The sequence below is a fragment of the Pseudorca crassidens genome, chromosome 10, assembly GCF_039906515.1.
Source record: "Pseudorca crassidens isolate mPseCra1 chromosome 10, mPseCra1.hap1, whole genome shotgun sequence".
NCBI lineage: Eukaryota > Metazoa > Chordata > Mammalia > Artiodactyla > Delphinidae > Pseudorca > Pseudorca crassidens.
The window spans coordinates 4,981,416-4,999,774 of record NC_090305.1 but is presented as its reverse complement, the minus strand read 5'-3'; the positions used below and the strand labels follow the sequence as shown (position 1 = coordinate 4,999,774).

At 53.1% G+C, this 18,359-nt stretch overlaps 1 protein-coding gene across 15 annotated transcripts in view; it reads right to left on the bottom strand.

The window, feature by feature from the left end:
- RREB1 (ras responsive element binding protein 1) overlaps nt 1-18,359 on the bottom strand; it is a 179,839-nt gene that overhangs the window by 17,329 nt on the left and 144,151 nt on the right. For all 15 annotated transcript variants that reach the window (XM_067751926.1, XM_067751929.1, XM_067751914.1 and 12 more), the window contains 4 exons: nt 18,147-18,291; nt 17,444-17,580; nt 3,968-4,157; nt 25-2,917 (listed from right to left, as the gene is read on the bottom strand). In XM_067751926.1, the coding sequence (XP_067608027.1) occupies nt 25-2,917; nt 3,968-4,157; nt 17,444-17,580; nt 18,147-18,291 (3,365 nt within the window). The remainder of the gene's footprint in view (nt 1-24; nt 2,918-3,967; nt 4,158-17,443; nt 17,581-18,146; nt 18,292-18,359) is intronic.

Here is an 18,359-nt window from a genome sequence, read left to right as displayed (position 1 = left end):
CCACAGCCTGCCCGGCCCTCTTACCAGTGTGCGTGAGCATGTGCCTCTGCAGGGAGCTGGCCCAGGGGAAGACCCGGGGGCAGTGGGGGCAGCTGATCCTCTGCAGGCAGCTGGCATAGGAGCTGCGCTTCGCCCTCAGCAGCCTGTCCTCCGGGGGGCTGCCCTGCTCGTCCTCGCTGGGCCCGCTGTGGTCTGCGGCCACCTCGTCCTGAGCGTCGTCCTCCGCGCTCTGCAGGAACGGACTGAACTTGTTGGTGTCCGTCGTAGCCAGCATCTTCTCGATGCTGGCGAACTCCCCGCTGGAGTCCAGGTCCACCCCGCCGCTGGTGCGCAGCCGGCTCCTCGTGCCCTTTTTCCGGCCCCTCTTCTTTGACAAGCCAGCTGGTCCCTGCTCAGTGGGCGAGGCTGCCTCTGGGCTGGTGGCAGCAGGGGAGGAGTCACTGGATCCTTTCCTGCTGGCGACATCGGTGGTGGCTTTGGAGACGGCGCCCCCTACAACATCTGCAGCTGCAGCGTTACTGCCAGCGCTCGCGGGCCCCGGGTCAGCCACCTTGGTTTTCAGCAAGGTGGGGGCCGAGGACACGGATGAGATGATCTGGGCAATGGAGGCCAGTGGGGGCAGCTCCTCTGTCACGGGGGGCTTTGGCAAAAGCAGGGGGGGCTTGGGGCGCAGCGGCCGCAGCAAGGCTGGGCTGCTTACGAGGGTGGAGTTGCCCAATAGCGGGGAGCTGTTGACCAGGGCTGAGGAGTAGATGGGCACAGCGAGTTGAACGGAGCCCTGCAGGGGCGGAGCCGGGGCTTCCGGAGTGCTGGCGGCAGAGGCCGCCGCTACAGGGGCCACGGGCTTTTCCAGGACCCCGCTGGGGCCCAAGGTCACCGGCAGGGTGGGGCAGGCTGGTGGACAGGGAGAGGCCTGCTCATTGCTCGCGGGCTCCTGCTCAGGCTTCTTGGCTTCCCCGGGAGCGGCCGCGTCCTCGTCTCCTCTCCTGAAGTTCTTGGGGATGGACAGATCGATGGGCTCCATGGAGCAGTCGTATGGGGCCGAGGTGGAAGGGCTCAGGAAGGAGGCCGAGTTCTCCTGCTTCACTTGGACCAGGGCCAGGCCCTTCTGGGAGAAGTCCAAGGGCTCGTTGAAGTCCCCTGCGAAGTTGCTGGCGGGCTCCACTTTGACTGCGACGTGCGGGGGCAGCGGCTGGGCGGGGGCCCCGTGACGAAAGCCGTTCTGGGGCTCCAGGAAGGCGGCCAGGGGCTTGCGCTCACCCAGGGCGGCGCCGCCCTCCTCCACCCTGCCCGGGGCCTCGGTGGGCGTGTCGGCAGGGCCCAGGCCGTCAGCCGCCAGGACGTAGCTCTCGATGTCACGCTCGGGCACGTGCAGGTGCTGTTTGAGGACGTGGTGGATGCAGTTGCGCTTGGCCGAGAAGGCGGCGCTGCACTCCTTGCACTCGAAGGGCTTGCGGGCCTTGGGGCAGCCGCCCAGGCCGCGGCCGCAGTGCGCGCGCATGTGGATGCGGAGGGCACGGTAGTGCTTGAGGTCCTCGCCGCACAGCCGGCACACCGTGTCTGGGGAGCAGAAGGCGTCCACCATCTCGGCCGCGCTGCTGGTCACGTACTCGATGTTCTTCTCGATGTCCTTGCGTGTGGCCTTGAGGTGCTTCTTGCGTAGGTGCCGCTCGCAGTTGGCCTTGACCGTGAAGGGGTAATGGCAGATCTTGCAGATGTAGGGCCGCTCGCCGCTATGTGTGCGCAGGTGGCGGATGAGCGCGGCCTTGTCGGCGGCGATGTAGTCACAGATGTTGCACTGATAGGGCGAGATGCCCAGGTGGGAGCGCACGTGCGCGCGCAGCACCCCCGAGAAGGCAAACACCTGGTTGCAGAAGCGGCAGGGGTAGAGCACCTTGCGCATGGCCGGCGTCTTCTTGCCGCTGGGGGCCGTCATGATGGCCTTGAGGTCCCCCTCCGTGATCTCCTGCTTAATCTTGGCCTCCATGCTCAGGGGTAGGAGGGCCTCGATGATGCTGTCCTGCTCCAGCTGCGTCTTCATCTCGGCCTGGCCCGGCAGCTCGAGGCGCGGCTGCTGCAGGAAGAGCTGTGCGGCTGTGTTTGGCTGCGCCCCCGACTGGGACTGCAGCAGGTGGGCGTCGGAGGCCGCCTCCACGGAGCCCCTGAGGAGCTTCAGCGGCGGCGGGGGCAGGCTGGGGCTGATGCAGCCCGGGGAGGCCTGCTGCGCGTTGACGAGGGGTGGAGGCGTGGAGGTGGCCACCACCGTCCGTGGTGTGACCAGGGGCTTTGGCTTCAAAGGGGGCATGTGTTTGAAAATGGCCTGTAGAGGGGCAGCGGGGGCCTTGGACAGAGGCGGAAGACTGATCTGAGGGGGGGCCGAGGCTGCCATCTTCAGGATCTGCTGGATGTCTGCCAGCTCGATGGCTGACTCCCCAGAGATGGGCTTGACCACAATACTGCTGTCAGGCTGGATGATGAAGCCCTTCTGGAAGGGCTGCAGGGACAGATGCTTCATGCTCTCCTTGGTGGCCGGAAGGACGGTAAGAGACCCGCCCAGGGAAGCAGCTTCGAAAGGAGACAGACTCAGCAAGTTGGTGCAGCCAGGGTCCTGAGGTAGCTGACACTTGAGTGCCTGGAGCTGTATTGCTTGGTTGTCATCCGGCAGCGGCTCCTCGGCCAGTGCAGGCCTGGCGTCTTCGATATGCTGCAGGCCCAGCATGGCCAGGAAGACCTTCTGGTCCGGGGCGTCGCCAGGCAGGGCCCTGGACTGCAGCTGTTCCCGTCCCTGGTCGGCAGTTACATGGGTCTGCTTGTGCAGGGTGAGCGAGGAGAGCATGGGGAAGGCCTTGTCACACGTGTCGCAGACGAAGCGGTGCTGCTCACTGATGCACCTGCGCAGGTTCGTTTCACACCAGGCCTGCACAGAAGCCGGGCGGGCGAAAGCAGGGGAACAGAAAGGAGCATTTAGAAATGATCGCCAAGCTGCGCAGCTGCCCCGGCATCCGGCCCTTCTCCACGGCATGTAGGGTGCCCACCTTCCCCTGCTCCCTAACTCCCGGACCGAGTAAGGAAACCAACTAAGCATCTTACGAATCCTTTCTGCTCGATGAATGACGCCGATCCCCAGGGTGTCTCGGCAGATCAGAACTGAAGTACGGTTAAGTAGTAACACCACAGAGGTAGGATGAATCCTCTCTTTAAAAATGGGGGCCTTGCAAGCCTAACTGACGGCAACTACCACCATCAGTGAAGAACTGGCTTTCTCTGTGACTGTGGGGGAGGAGGCTGCCTGGGAAGGGGCACCATGGGGGAGGGGGCTACATGAGCGTACACACGTGGGTACGTACACACATGGACATATGCATGTGCACACATGGACGTATGCACATGGTCATGTACACGTGGAATAAGTCACTGAGTCTGGGGCTGCTGTGATGGAAAAATTTCACTGTTGATATCGTCTACCTCAATTTTTTTAAATTGGAAAAAAAATGGGTTCCAAAGTAGTTTTAGCAGGTGTTTTATAAGCAGAGCACAAATACAGCTCAGGCTAACACTGACCCAAAATATTTGAATAGAAGCTACAACACTAGAAATATTTAGCTGTGATATCGATATTAAAGAAATACTTAAAAAATACAAATTCAATTCACCTAGGGCTGTGTGGGGTAGTGAACAATTCACAACTTTAAACCCAAATGCCCCCAAATGGGCAAAGTACCGATGAGCTACACTCATACGCCAGTTAACATGAAATTCAGCACACAAGATAAAAGGCCGCCAACCCTCGTCAACTCAACAACTCAATGAAATGGGAAGGGCCGAGCTGAATTTCAAGAGAAAGGTACTATTAAACAGAAAAAAACCAAATGACAGCATTTTAAGGAAAGGAAGCCTCAGGTGAGGAAATTCAGTCCAGCTGTGTGGGCCATGGAGGTGGCTGCCAGTCATGGGCCAATCGGAATACCTGAGAAATGCGAGGAAACCTCCTACAGGAGAAGTCGGTGAAGCCTAAGTCGTGGAAGCCGGCAGGGATGGAGGGGTTGTTCTGGATGAAGGGCCTTCCCACTGCGTCCCTGGGAAGCTGCTTGTGGACCAGTGCGTTGTGGCGCAGCAGTCCTCGGTGTGTGCGGAAGGTGACGCAGCAAATGTCACATCTGCGGGAAGAAGACACAGGACGTAAGGAGGCGGCCATGCCGGGGCGTCCACCTGTCCGTTAGCCGTATTGTGTTTTCTGTTGCTTCATTTCAGTGGAGCAAAATAAAAAGCATGTGACATCAAGAAGCCAGCCACCTCATGGTGAGCAACAAAAGACTCTCCCTTTAAGAAAAAATTTATGTCCTAGCAGCCTCTGGATACCCAGTCTTTGCAGACGGCACAAGTGTGAACAGAGCAGAGAGGTGGGACCTGAGGCCACTTGCTCTTACCTGCGTTACACGATGTGGAGGGAACACTTCCCTCCCCCAGCTCCATGCATTCGGATTATCAAAAACATCTAGAAGCCCAAAAGCACAAACTTCCACAGCAGCTGGAGCAGTCACGCCAGCATCCCTGATATGTGACTGGGATAAAATGATAATCAAATCCTCCAACTGAACTGGTAGCACATGACAGCGATTATGTATTCAATTCTGCTATTGTTACCATCTATCTAAGAAATAACCATAGCTCCCGAATGCTGAGCCCATGCTAGGTGCGAGGGCACCCCACGGGGGTAGCGCACGACCCGGCAGGTGGGTGGGCATTCTCATCTTCATCTTCCAGAGGAAAACACCGAGGCTCGAAAATGTTCAGCAGCGTGGTGGAGGCCACACAGCCAGGAAGAAGCAAAGACAGTGTGAGCCCTGTTCATACTCCCACCCTCACCTACCATGAAGCCATCTCCCTATCCTAGAAAGACTCTTTCCAATGCGGTCCACAGAAAGATGAAAGACTATCACGCTTCACTTCAGAGATGACTGCATACACCTGACCCGTCCTGGGCCACATGGACGTGTAACAAACACCACTTTCTAACGGTGGCTCCGTTTTCTCCATGTTTCACACCAGTGCCGCCTTCTAGGTCTTCACTGAGAGCCATCTTAAAACCCAACAAACATTAGGACATCACCCACATCCTTTAGACCTGCACTGAATACAGCGGCCGTGAAAGCCCTATTTAAACGAATTAAAATGTCCTTAGTCACAGGAGCCCCGTCTCACGGGCTCAGCCGCGACAAGCAGTGCAGGCCTGGCACATTTCCAGGATCGCAGGAAATCCCATGGGCAGCGCCTCTTTCCAACTGCTTTACACATACAAACACATCTGCCCCTCACAAAAGCTCTACGGCAGGTCTTACCCCTGTCTCACAGAGAAGGAGTCTGGGGCACAGAGGGGTACAGCGACCTGATTGAGCTTACACTGCACACACCTTAATGGAAACTTTTTTTGCCTTGAAATTCTTCTCTAGAAATCAAAGAGATAACGGCATCACCCATGAAGCAGCTGGGCTTCACGTGTAGCGCCGAAAGACCAGTGCCAAGTATGTGCAGCCCCGCTCCCTGTGCTGGGCCGTGGCTGGCACAGCAGCGTACTCCTGTGTCCCCCCTCCTCGACACCCCCCCTCCCCCTGCTGACGCGCCCGCATCTCGCCACCAAGATTCCTGTCATCATTCAATTAAATTTAGCATGCTGGGTTCCCACGAGCCACTCAAAACACAAACCCCTTTTGAGGGACTTCTGGTTAAGCTCGCCAACTGTGATAAAGGCTCTGGGCAGGGATGGCCGCAGAGAACCCAGACGCCTATAGGTATGGAAAGTTCTCACGCGGTGGGCCTGCACAGCGCAGCTTCCATCTCTCCCCGGCCCTGCTTCCCACAGTCCCTTGCACTGTTCAGATTTTCTCTCCCTGCACCTCTTCCTCTTCCCCTCTGTCCTGTCTGGGCCACAAGCAGGTGAAGTTCAGGGAACTGTCTGGAAGCTGGTCTGTGCCTTCCCTGAAAGGTGAGACTGAGAGGAAGTTAAGCAAGAAAGGACAAGTGCAAAGGCAGCGGGGAGCTGCCTCCCAGTGGGCCCTCAGGCATTTTCCACCTGGCGTCCATGATGACTCACTCTTCCTGAGTTAACAATTAGCACTGACGACATATATTTTGTGTAGAATATTTGCAAAGTGTTTATAATTAATTTTTACCAGCGTTGGGACATTGCAACAAATACTTAAGCTCAATTCATCCTAGCAACCCAGCCAGTGTGTGACCATCCCATCACAATGGAAGCAGAGGCCTGGTTCTCGCTCACCCTCAGAAGACAGCAGGGCTCACTCCGTCTGGCAGAGAAAGGGTCGTTCATCAAAGTTGGGTAAAGGGGTGGGGTGGGGGGGACCCCTCATTAAAAACAAAAATTCACGCACATTTAATATTTTACTCAACCTAAAACATATTCAGTTGATCCTCATTATTTGCAGAGTCTGTGTTTGTGAATTTGCCTACTTGCCAAAATTTATTTGTAAACCCAAGTCAGTATTCGCGGTGTGTTCTTGGACAGGCAACGCAACAGAGAACAGAGTGGGAAGAATCTGAGTTGCCTGATGCACACGTTCCCTGCTGGGGCTGGACAAGGAGACGCTCTGCCCTCTCATGTAAGCTCCTACTGTAAACAAGTGTCCTTTCCGCTGTCTCTTTAGTGCTGCCACATTTCTAGCATTTTAGTGCTTCTTCTTGATGAGTCTGCTATTTAAAATGGTCCCCAAGGGCTTCCCTGGTGATGCAGTGGTTAAGAATCCGCCTGCCAATGCAGGGGACACGGGTTCGATCCCTGGATTGGAAAGATCCCACATGCGGCGGAGCAGCTAAGCCCGCGCGCCTAGAGCCCGTGCTCCACAACAAGAGAAGCCATCACAGTGAGAAGCCTGCACGCACCGCAATGAAGAGTAGCTCCCGCTCCCTGCCACTAGAGAAAAGCCCGCACAGCAGCGAAGACCCAACGCAGCCAAAAATAAATAAATAAATAAATTTTAAAAATAAAATGGTCCCCAAGTGTAATGCTGAAGTGCCACCCTGCGTCGCCAAGAGCAAGAAGGCTGTGACGTGCTTTGCAGAGAAAACACGCGTGTTAGATGAGCTCCGTTCAGGCGTGAGCTGGAGTGCTGTCGGCTGTGAGTTCAGTGTTGATGAGTCAACAGTATATACTACACAGAGTGTCTTTAAACAGAAACACACTTAATAAAACAAGGTTATGTATCAATTAGTTCATGAAAATGTGACCAGAGGCTTGCAGGAAACTAACCCTGTGTTTCCTCCAGGAACAATGGTTCAGTGCCCACTAACTCTCTGTCTGTGGGGACTTCACGGAACGTACCTACTGGGTAACGAGACTCCACTGCACATTCAACTCGCCCATTTTTATGGGGGCCAAGGACTTAGGCTTGAGTCTAGTTCCACTGAGTGAAGATCCATGTTGTCATCACTGTGTGAGTCACACTCGTAACACAGCATCTTTGATTTCTGGTTTTAGATGCTTTCAGGTAGAGCAAGAACTTAGATTTTTGCAAACCAAACTAAAGCAGCATCCTAGGTTCTTATGATTGTTTCTTCAACTGTTCACAGCTGTCTTGCCCACCCTACATTTGACAGCAAAACAAACAAACAAACAACAGCAACAAAAAAACCTGTCCAATCTGGATTATGTGCAAGTATGCCCAACTCAGTTTTCACAGACTATTCTTTAAAAAAAAACAACCAATATTTCGCTGGCTTACAGAAAATTTAATTAAATTACAGCAAATAATTATAAGTATTACTGACATAAACAGGTTGGGGAGAAATCATACTGACCCTCGGCAGCCTGCATGTCAGCTGCAGAAGGTGAGCAGGTGCGCCTGAGCAGTGGGCTGCACGCTTCTTGAGCTTTTAACCTTGAGCTTCTAACTTTAGAGTTAAAACGTTTTTGAGCATTTACCCCGTATCGGCTTGCTGTTGGTGAAATGTGTGTGTTATGTATCTTTATGTATTTATATGCACACATATATAATGTACCAGGTACACTATAAAATATAAAAACAGAAAATTTTAAAGGATGAGTGAAGAAAAGTCCCATTATTTTGCCTTTGTGCCCTAGAGATCTTTCTGAACACCTTCCTCTTTTGAGACTATGGCATCAGTGCAGAGTCTACTGGCCATGAGTATTCCACATGAGGGCATCACACGTGGGTTGTACAAGGGAATGGAGAGTGTCTCGGAAGGTGGCGATAAGGATTACTGCCCTTCTATCGTAGCCATGAATTTTCAGTAACGCTGAGTTTGCACCATTTATCTAGACATATCCATCTCCTCCTTCATTCTCTTATTCACCTTCAAACCCTTCCCATTTCTGGTATCTGGTACCAAGTTTGCGCTCCATACACACGTGGCAGAATTACCTGGCACCAACCACAGGCTGTGTCCTCCGAGGAAGGCAGGTGTGGAGCAGTGGGAGTATGGGTGCAGGGACCAGGGAGTCCCAGCTGGGAATGGGGAGTCAGAGTGTGTGACCTTGGACAACTTGTTTCATCTGTATTTCAGCTGCCTGCTGTGTAAAATTTCCCAAACGTGCCTGAGATAAGAATCCCCCCATGACCTTGTTAAAAACCAGATTCCTGGGGCCACTGCAGATGGACTGGAATCAGAATAACTGGAGGAGGAACCCAGGAATCTGTATTTGTGCAAGCACACCAGGTGCCTCTTACATCAGACAAGTGTGGAAAATAAATTAGAGAGAATCAAGCAAGAGGATCTCGAAGTTATGAACAACTGAAGCGACACGCCTGGGCGAGCTCATTCCCTTTCTGCCATGAGTCTCCGTTTTCTTTCTCATCTGTGTGTGGGGATCTTTAGAGTTACTGTGAATAACAGGTAACCAAATGCTCGGAGAACTACAAGGTCCTAGACCAAATTTAACCATTACTTTATAGCGCTAGGTACAAAAAAAAATCAGGAATAACCCATTTCCTGGCAATTACAGCAGACACAAAAATGCAGGAAAAATGGAATTTTAATTTCCAAAGGCTGTATTCTCTCCTTTCGCTCTCGAGGACTCCACAGAACAGCAGAACTTCTCCACGGCTGCCGTTCAATCTGGAGACTCACTGGAGAGACGTGTGTTCCTCCTGGTCCTGCCTGCGCTGCAGCCCGGCTTCCTCATCACCCCGTTCCCTTCTGGAGCCACAGCCTGCACGCGCATGCACTCAAGCCTCCTAATGCCGTGAAAATGAGCCCTCCATCCACCACATCACACCTCTGTTTCCACAGGGTTTCAATCAAGGTGCTCCTATTTCACTTCTGAAAGGATATAGACTTTCATCTTACAAACAAACTTCTTGAAAAGTGGCAGAGAAAATTAAACTCTGCCTTGAAATCAGAAGCACATCAAGAAGCTGGTTAAAAAGAAGGAAAGAACCCTCGTGGGAAAAAACACTGCCCCCCATCTCACGCTTGGACCTCTATCTGCGGACAGACTTTATAAATGAAACCATCGTGGAAAACAGTCACCCAGAGACATTTAGATTGCCTTTGTCAGGCAGAGACACTCGGTTCCTCCTGAGGCCCAGTGGAGGTCACTGCAAATCTGCAGGTGATGCTGCTGGCTGCCGAGCTGGGGCTATCTGCTAACTCGCTTCGGTCTGTCACCTTCATTAAGGCCACAGCCATTGATCAGGTGGTCCCTACCACTCTTCCCCTCGACCCCGGTTTGGGGGAGCTTTCAACCCTGCCAGGAACTCGTGAACAGCACACTGTAAAACATTTAGATGGAGTGGAGCTGACTTAAGAGTCACGGCAGAGTGACTGGAGGATGATTTCATTTTGCAAGTGCTCTGACGACGTGCCAGGGGGAAATTTTACAGATCCGAGAGGCTGCTTTCGGATTTTCTGGCAACGGAGATGGCCTTAAGTTGCAAACTGAGGGTAACTTTTCCAAATGGAAACTAACTTCTGCTGTCAGTAAGATAAATGCATTTAATGGGGGAAAGTGTATCTAGCTGTAGGGTTTAAAGAAGCTAATAACATTCCACCCACTCTTCTAAGAACAAAACTTTCTTTTTTTCTTTTTAAATCACACATACTCAAATAGATTACCGTGAAGAAAACAAAAATTCATTATTTGAAAAAACTCTCAAGGACAATTTAAGTAAAGGTGAGCTTACTTACGAAACGCAGGGATGAATGCCAATATGGACATCCTGCCTGCCCTTGGCTTACAGAAGGATGATCCCCTATATGTGAGCCCCAAATCGTTCTAATCACAGAAACAGTGTTTCTGTACCCAAGGCAGTTCACCAGAGCCCACTTCACCCAGAAAACACTTGAATCTCAGCACGTGTTAGCAAATGCTTCTATGAGAAAGGAAGCACGTTTAGTTCAGAATGCGGGGAGAGCGACCTGCTCCCCTAACTGCAGGGTTCCACCTCCCTCAGGGCGGCTCTATTCCCCAGGCAGGGGCTCCAGCACTTCAGTTTACTCGGGGTGGGTGGTAAGGGAAGAGCTGAGGTTTGGGGCCGTGCAGGGTTGGAACTTCTGGAACCGGAGGGGAAAAGCTGCTGTCTGCAGCTTATCTGCTCTGCCTGCCGTGGCAGCACCTGCAGTGTCACTGAGGGGGCTTGGGGAGGTGTGAAGCAGAGACAGGAGGGGCTGGGCGGGGGGTCCCAGGGGAGAGAGATGCCCCCGCCCCAACCCAGCAGCAGGCAGGGGAGTGAGCCAAGTTTCCACTGTGGCCCCCGGTATACAAAGGAACAGATGGCAGGACTGGGGGCTGCCAGTGCTGGGGCTGGAGGGAGGCACTGTGATCCCAGAGCACCTTCACCATGTGCTTGATCTGTAGCCTGTCCTGTCCTCTCCTTCAGAAATCAAACAAACTCACACAGTCTCTCAGCACACGGGCTCTGGCCTTGACGTTGGCCTCGCCGGGAAGAGCACACTGTGAACGTGGTCAGAGAAGGCTGACTTCCATGAGAGTGGTAAACTGCACTGATCTTGAAGCTACCCTGCCAGCCACAGCTCAGGCCAGGGATGGGCCAGGCAGCTCCGGGAGGTCCAGGAAGTGCTCTCCTTTGTTAGCTGGGGCTTTGTCCTTTCAGTTCTCAGAGGGCTTCAATGCAAATGAATGAGGTTCTTGTTCATGCCCAGATCCACGACTAGTCTCAAAAAAACAAACGTCAGGATCTTAGAGTCACTGAGTCGAGGACTGACACGTAGCATGGCACACCCAGTGGGGCAGGGCACCACGGAAGCCGTTCTTTACAACACATGCCCTTCCTTCTTATTTACTTTTTAGAAGAAAACTGCAGAATTCTGGGCTGGGGTAGGAATGTGCTAATGATACCCATGCTATAATGGCGTGGGCACTGTGCAGGAAGTAGGGGTACAGGAAGAAGCTGTCAATGGAGCAGCTCACAGTAGGGCTGACAGTGACTTAGCAGGACTAACTCTCACAATTAAAGGCATCAGCCATGAAACAAGGAACGTGTAACCACTAACCAGAGTGGGTTTCCCAACTAACCTTCCTGAAGGATCTACAATGGAGGGGAGCTTGCGCACACACACACACACACAAGACTGAGTCAAACCAAGGTAAATGTGAAGGCAAAATCACCAGCAAAAGCATCTACAGAAATGGAAAAGAAGGCCACCAAAAAGCTTAAAAAAAAATATTTTTAAGCCTTGTGGCTAAGCAATTCTGGGACTAACTCCTCCCAGGGTTTGCTACAGTAATACTGTGTCATCTGGTGACCCCTTACTTCCACATTGTTCTATCATGTCTCCCAGTTAAGGGACAGACAGACAGATGACCCCCACTGCCACATGAAAGGGTTAAAAAATTTTTTTCACTATGCTAAACATATTTTTGAAAGACTGCTTTGGCAAATTTCAAACATCAGGAAACACATCTCTTTAGAATCTCAGGTTTCCCCAACAATCTAAGGGAAATGATGTGCGGTCCTATAATTTAAAGGTGTCAGGACCTTTCAAGCTTCTAATCATCTGGGTCTCTGTGCAGCTGGATCACAACATTTGGGAGGCGGGACTCAAACCAAATGCAAACAGCCATTCAGCTACCCAGTCTTTACAAAAGCAAACTCAGAGAAAAGTGGCTACTTGCAACGATAAAGACTAAAGGCCAAACTGCTTTCATGTTCCCTGTCAAGGAAATGGCACCTGGAGAAGCCCCGGAACGTGCTTCCTTCTCTATTTTACTGGAATGGGATTCCAAGAGAGCGACACCAACCCATAACTGTAAGTGTCACAAGGGTTAAAATACTAAAAACAACACATGTTCTAAATAACAGTATCAGAAGTAAATGTTCATTGATTGTTTGTTACAGTCTGGGGACTGTGGATGCTCCCTTCATCCTCACACAGCCCCTAAGTCCATTTTCCAGACGGGGAAACTGAGCCCAAGGTCACGGAGATGCCAGGCCCCAGTCAGGCTGCAGCCGGCACCCTCACCACCCCTCTGCTGCAGCTGCTGCGCTGAGTGTTCAGAGGATGGTTACTGCAGGTGTCCCAGCTCCTTCTACAACCCATGTCACATCCTTAATGCCTGGGCCCTGGACAGTGGCTCGACTGGGAGTCTTCCCAACACTCCCCAAGCAGCAGCAGGCCCGGCCCTGTCATCAGAACCTGGGAAATACCTTGCTGAGAAAGCGGCAGTCACCCTGGCTGCTTCCTTGAGATACTGAATTTCTTGCTCATTACAGTGTTTTATCGAGGGACTGACATTCCTTTTTAAAGGCATTCCATGCTTCATTTTCTCTGTTCTGTCTATGGAGGCAAGAGGGGCGAGTGCAAACAGCTTCTCGTCAGAGCCCCGCCCGGTTCTGACCCTCCTCTCCCCTGGTGCCCACCCTCCCTGCCCTCCCCCGCTTCCCAGCCGCAGAGCTGACAGCCAACAGCTGCACTAATCTCTCCCAGTTGCTGGGAGCAACAGTGACGGCCTATGAGAGGGCCCTGGCCAGGGGCAGCCTGCCCTCCCCACGCCCAGGAATCCACCGGGCTGCACACACTGCGTCCTGACGCCCTGCTAGGTCTGTTCGACCGAAGCAATGCAGCGGGAAGCCGGGCAGGTCCAGGGACTGCTCAACGGGTGGCTGGGGTGAGCCCAGAAGCCGGCGGCAGTGCCCACTCCACGTGGCTGAGAGGCCCCTGGGCAGGGTGCGGAGGGGCTGCCCAGAGAGAGGCCTCCAGCTTAGGGGGCGGACCTCCTCCCTCAGCCCCCAGCATCGTTTTAAATCTGCCCTCCACCTGGCTGAGCCTCAGACCCCTGAGGCTCTTATACGAGATGCTGAAGAGTGTTTTGTTATACCCTATCCCTATTTTTAGGATGACATTTAACAAGTGTGGGACCAGCGCCATGTCAGTCAGTCTTAGGGTCTCCCTGCAGGTGACGGGAGTGTGTAGAGGGGGGATGGGGCACAGGGCAGGCAGTCGAACGTTCCTTGGAACACTTGAGAATCCAGAAGAAGAAGGTCCTGGCGACTCTCCCCACCTCTGGCAGCCCACCCTCCATGCCTGTGGGCACCTGCCGTCCCCTCCGTGCCGCCACGTGCCCGCAGAGCCCACTCAGGTCCCCACCTTCCAACGCCCCATGTAGATTTAAGGGCATCACCATAACCTTTTCCTCACAGACAACTAGGAACGGTAACTGGACTGGACTGAGGAGGGCCTGCCCGGGCAAGCGCCCCAGCATCCAATGTAAAAGGCCGTGGGAAGCTTTCCGCCACCCTATCCGGCTCCCTGGCTCCCTCTGCTTGGACAACAGGCTGCTGGCCTGTCTGGCCCTGAACTGACCCACTTCACTCTGTTATAATCGCTCTTACTCTTTTGCTGACAGCCCTCGAGGGGCCCTGTCTCCACTGTCACCACTTTTTTCTTAAGTCTGGTCAAGGGCCTGGCACACAACAAGCACTCATTCATTTGCCGGATACATTTTAGCTGAACTAATTTAAAAATTATTTATTACCCAATCTCCTTTAATCAAGAAGCCACATAAGATTATACAATAACTTTTGCCAAATTTCGCCCCCAGCTGCAGTCACAGTGCCACCGTGACTACCCAGAGGTCCCCCCAGCCCAGCCCCCATTAGCCAGAGACTAGTCGTTCAGACACAAAATGGGGAGGGGGGCGGGGTCTGAGACAAAGCCCTCCCAGCTACAGGTGGGCTTGTCCTAGGCTCGCACCTACACATGGGTTGCTGGGGGCTTGGAATGTGCCTCTTCCAATTGAAATGGTGGGCTGCGATCATGCCCCACACACCAGATGGCAAAGACTGTATGAGAATGAGAATGTAAATCACATCACTGACGGTTTCTGTACTGACATTATATTTTGGATATATTAGTATTCCAGCAAAGCATGATCAATTTCGCTATTTTCTTCTTCCTTTTTTAGAATGTGGCTACTTGAAAACTTAAGGTGGCCCTCGTGGCTCTCCTCCTGTTTGCATTGGTGGCTGCTGACCTGAACTTCCCTCCCAGCTAACTTTACTCAGGGCAGTGGACAGCCTGTTACTCTGTTCTATTCTTATAACCAGGCACGATATTCAACACCCAGACACCCTCACACAGGGATGTCCTCTCTGCATCCACCTGCTCACTGAACACTCTGTCACCTCCAGTCCCAAGTGCCAGCTCCCAGAAAGCCTCGCTTCTCCCGTCTGGGGGGCTGGACAGAAGGGCCAAGTCACCGCGGGTCTGGTCACGCCAGGGCGAAAACAAACCCGACACTCGGAGCCAGAATCACTACAGTGGTCTGTGTCTTCCTTTTGCTCTACGCTTACACTTCGTTAACTTGAAACACAAGGCACTGCAGGAGAAAGGCCTCGGCGTTTACGTGAATTTGGATTTCCAATGCTTTTTATTAAGGAACAACGGGCACCTTGCCAGCTTTGGGGGTGGGCGGTAAGGGCAGGAGAGGGAGAGAAAGAAGCCAACAGCTGTTTCGAGTTATAAACTTTCTGTCTAAACTGGTAGCATCCCACTGTGGTTCTGCTGCCTTTGGGGTTTGCAAATGGAGTTGGTGCCTATTTTAGCTCTGGGTTAACAAGCAGTCTCTCCCACCAGCTACTGTCACAGTTCACTGCCTGGCGGGGCCCTGCCGGCTCATGCCTGTCCCCATGGCATCCTCTGATAGCAGGCCATTATGTGGAGGGCAGAGCAGAGGGGAGAGAAGGGAAACTAACTATGTTCTGTAATTAACTCCTTTGGTTCCCAGACACAAGACCCACCCACACAGCAACAGCCGCCAGACAGGGGATGGCATGCTTGCCCCCCACCATGGATGCAAGGCAACCTCTTCTCACGCCACTGCCGGGAGGGGCCGAGCCCCCCACCAGGCTCAGGACTCCTCCAGTCTACCCTCCCCAAACAAAGGATGCTATTACCAAGTGGGCAAGGGAGGACCTGAGGTTTAACTTCACAGCCTTGGAGTCACGGCAAGTGAATTATGCACCAAATCATGTAAAACAGTGAACCAGTATCCAAGGCGATTCCCGTCTCCATGTTCTCCAAGTAGCCAGCCCGGCCTGCCCCCAGATTAGGTGCTTGTCCAGAAGGCCCCACTCCAGGAGCACCCACGCCCTGGTGCCAGCCAGCACTGAAGAAGGGGACACCTGATCTTCCTCTATCATTGCTATACACTGTGCTGTGCAGGCTCCAGCTGCCCAGAAATCTCTCTTGAGAGTTAAGTTATTTTCCCTGTCGGACAGAATCATCTAGAAGAGGGTAAATGGGTAGTTCCTAAGATGGTATCTGATCACAGCATAAAACACAAAGTGAAAGAAAACCTAGGGAGGAACCCAGAGAGGAGCAGTGTGTGGACTCAGGCACTCTGCAGTGCTGGGTCAGAAGCGCTGACGGGGGTCGGAGGGTCGGGGGTCGCAGCTGCTATTCCTGCCTCTGCCCACGACTCACCACGTGAGGTTTGTCTGGTAACTTCACCTCCGCTTGCTCAGGTCCTGCATCTAGAGAACTATTTCAGTAGTTACCACCCACCACCAGCCCGCATCCTGGGATGCTGTGGACGTTAATGAAACCATGAAGTCAAGTTCCTGAATCTCTCAGAATGACAGGGCCTACAAAAGGAAGAGCCAAGCGCTTTTTCTTGGTAGACAGAAGAACAGCTGTTAAGAGGCAGGATTCCGAGTCACAGAATTTCAGGCCTGAAAGGGAACACGAGGACGATCTGGTCCAACTCTCCTTCAAGGTTCAGATGCAGCTGGTCCAGGCCCCATGTGAGCAGAGGTGGGACAGGGACCCAGGGTTCTGACCACCAGTCCCTGCCTGCCCGTCACATCCAGGAGTTTCCCAAGATGGGGCAGTCACCTCAAGACATGCTCTAGCACTTCAACTGCTCAGAGTTTAATCTCTCCATAAATTCTCTTCTCTCTCTAATGGAAAAATGTCAAGCTAACGTGATTAAGGATAATGATTACTTGACACGACTTTATGTTACTGGACAATTAGGCTTTTCCCCCAACACAAACATGTTTAGCTGCCTCAGACCTTTTCACTCCTAAGTCACAACCAAACATGTGCCCCCAAGAAAGAAATGTGGTCCACGTATTGGTGAGTCAGACAAACAGATGTCCAGATTTCTACGCTCCCAAGCTGTCTTCTGAAACCCAAAGCTGCAACCACATATGCACTGGCCTCTGCGCTGGGAACCTTCAGCTGTGCCTCTCAGGACGCGCTACTTTCAGGTCTCACAATACCAGCGGCTCCCCTACAGCACCTTAAAAATGATACAGTAGCAGTTTCAGAGAGGAAGCGGGTACCTGCTCAGCAGGAACAAAGGGCTTTCTGCCTGATAAAAACGCAGGGAAGAAGGTCGGGGAGGAAAGCCGAGCTCCCCCCACCCCAGCCCCAAATTCTGCCGGAGGTCCGCCTGGGACCACTGAGAATCAGAAAAACTATGTGGAGCCTGGACCAGCGGAACCATCACCTTTGCTGCTACTGAGACAGGCTGCATTCAGGTCCCGTGTCCTGCATGACAGAACTCTGTCTTGCCCCCAAATGCTTTCCTAGGCTTCTGTGCTACCAGCCCATTCCAGACGCCCACGAGCACCTGATCTGCCCTCCCCGTCCTTAGCACACACACGGGCGCAGCTAACGACCATTTGGGCTGCAACACCATCCGTGAAGAAAATGTGTCTGCTGCCCAAAGCCCGGTGCTAGGAGGCTACCCGTGGGCGGGGACTCATGGGGATCGCCCGGGGGCCCCGCCAGGAGTGCAGGAAGCACCGTGACGCTGGTGAATCCTCCTGGGGCTGCAGCCACCTGCTCTGACCCCTCTCAGCCCCACTTCCACCCCCGCAAGCACTCTGATCGGCCTCACTAATGGCCTCACAGCCCAGGCTGGAGTAACAGGAGGCAGGTTGCATCACACATCACAAGGAGGCGCCCCCAGAGCACAAGCCTGCCCCAGCCCCTCTCCTACCTTAGCGGGTTATCTGAGTGGGTCTCCATGTGGGTCTCCAGCCCGTACTTGCACACGAACTCCTTGAAACACAGTGGGCAGTGAAACACTTCATCAGCTTTCTTCTCCATGTCACCCGACTGCCTGTCCTCTACCATCTTAGGGGAAAGAAGAAACATTAAGTCACAAGGGAGGGCTCCCACGTAGTTTGTTTCAGAGAAGCCGACACTAAATCCAGAATCTGAAAGGGAAAGGACGCCTCCCTCCTAGGCATTAAGGATGCTACTGACCAACGTTTCATGTAACAAAACCTCACCGAACACCAGCACCCACCCACCCACCCTCAACTCACTCATCCATTCAACAAATATTCACGGAGCACCTAGTACCTGCCAGGCACTGGGAATGAAAGTGTGAGGACAAAAGAGTCCCTAATACTTAGCAGAGCCTCTTCCATTCTAGCTGGAGAAACAAAAATCCCCGGGAGCAATGAAACAAGCTCCCCAGATCATCAGTGGGCTCAGCCGGGGGGCTCTTCCTTCCACAAAGGAGGAGCAAACCGGTACTTTTTTCTCCAGAGACCTTACGAAACAGTGCAGGGAAACAGAGGTTAGAAGCTTGGGATGGGTGTCCACCAAGCCCCCAGACTGCGAAAATAAAGGCTGGAGGGATTTCTGCCAAGAGTCCCTGGGGCAGGCACATCTGTGCTGGGGGCAGAGAGGACCTTTTTAGCAGGCGCTGGGTCTTCCTTCTCTGACTCTGTATCATGACTCAGTTTCCTTTTGGAGGACAGCCGCCTGCGCTTCAGTGGGGACGGAGGGGCTGCAGCTGTAGCGCTACTGGGGTCCTTCTCATGAATCTTCATATGTCTGGAAAGAACACACACACAGACAATGTGATTTAGCAAAAACTGAGCTGGTTTATTTAAAATGCTTTA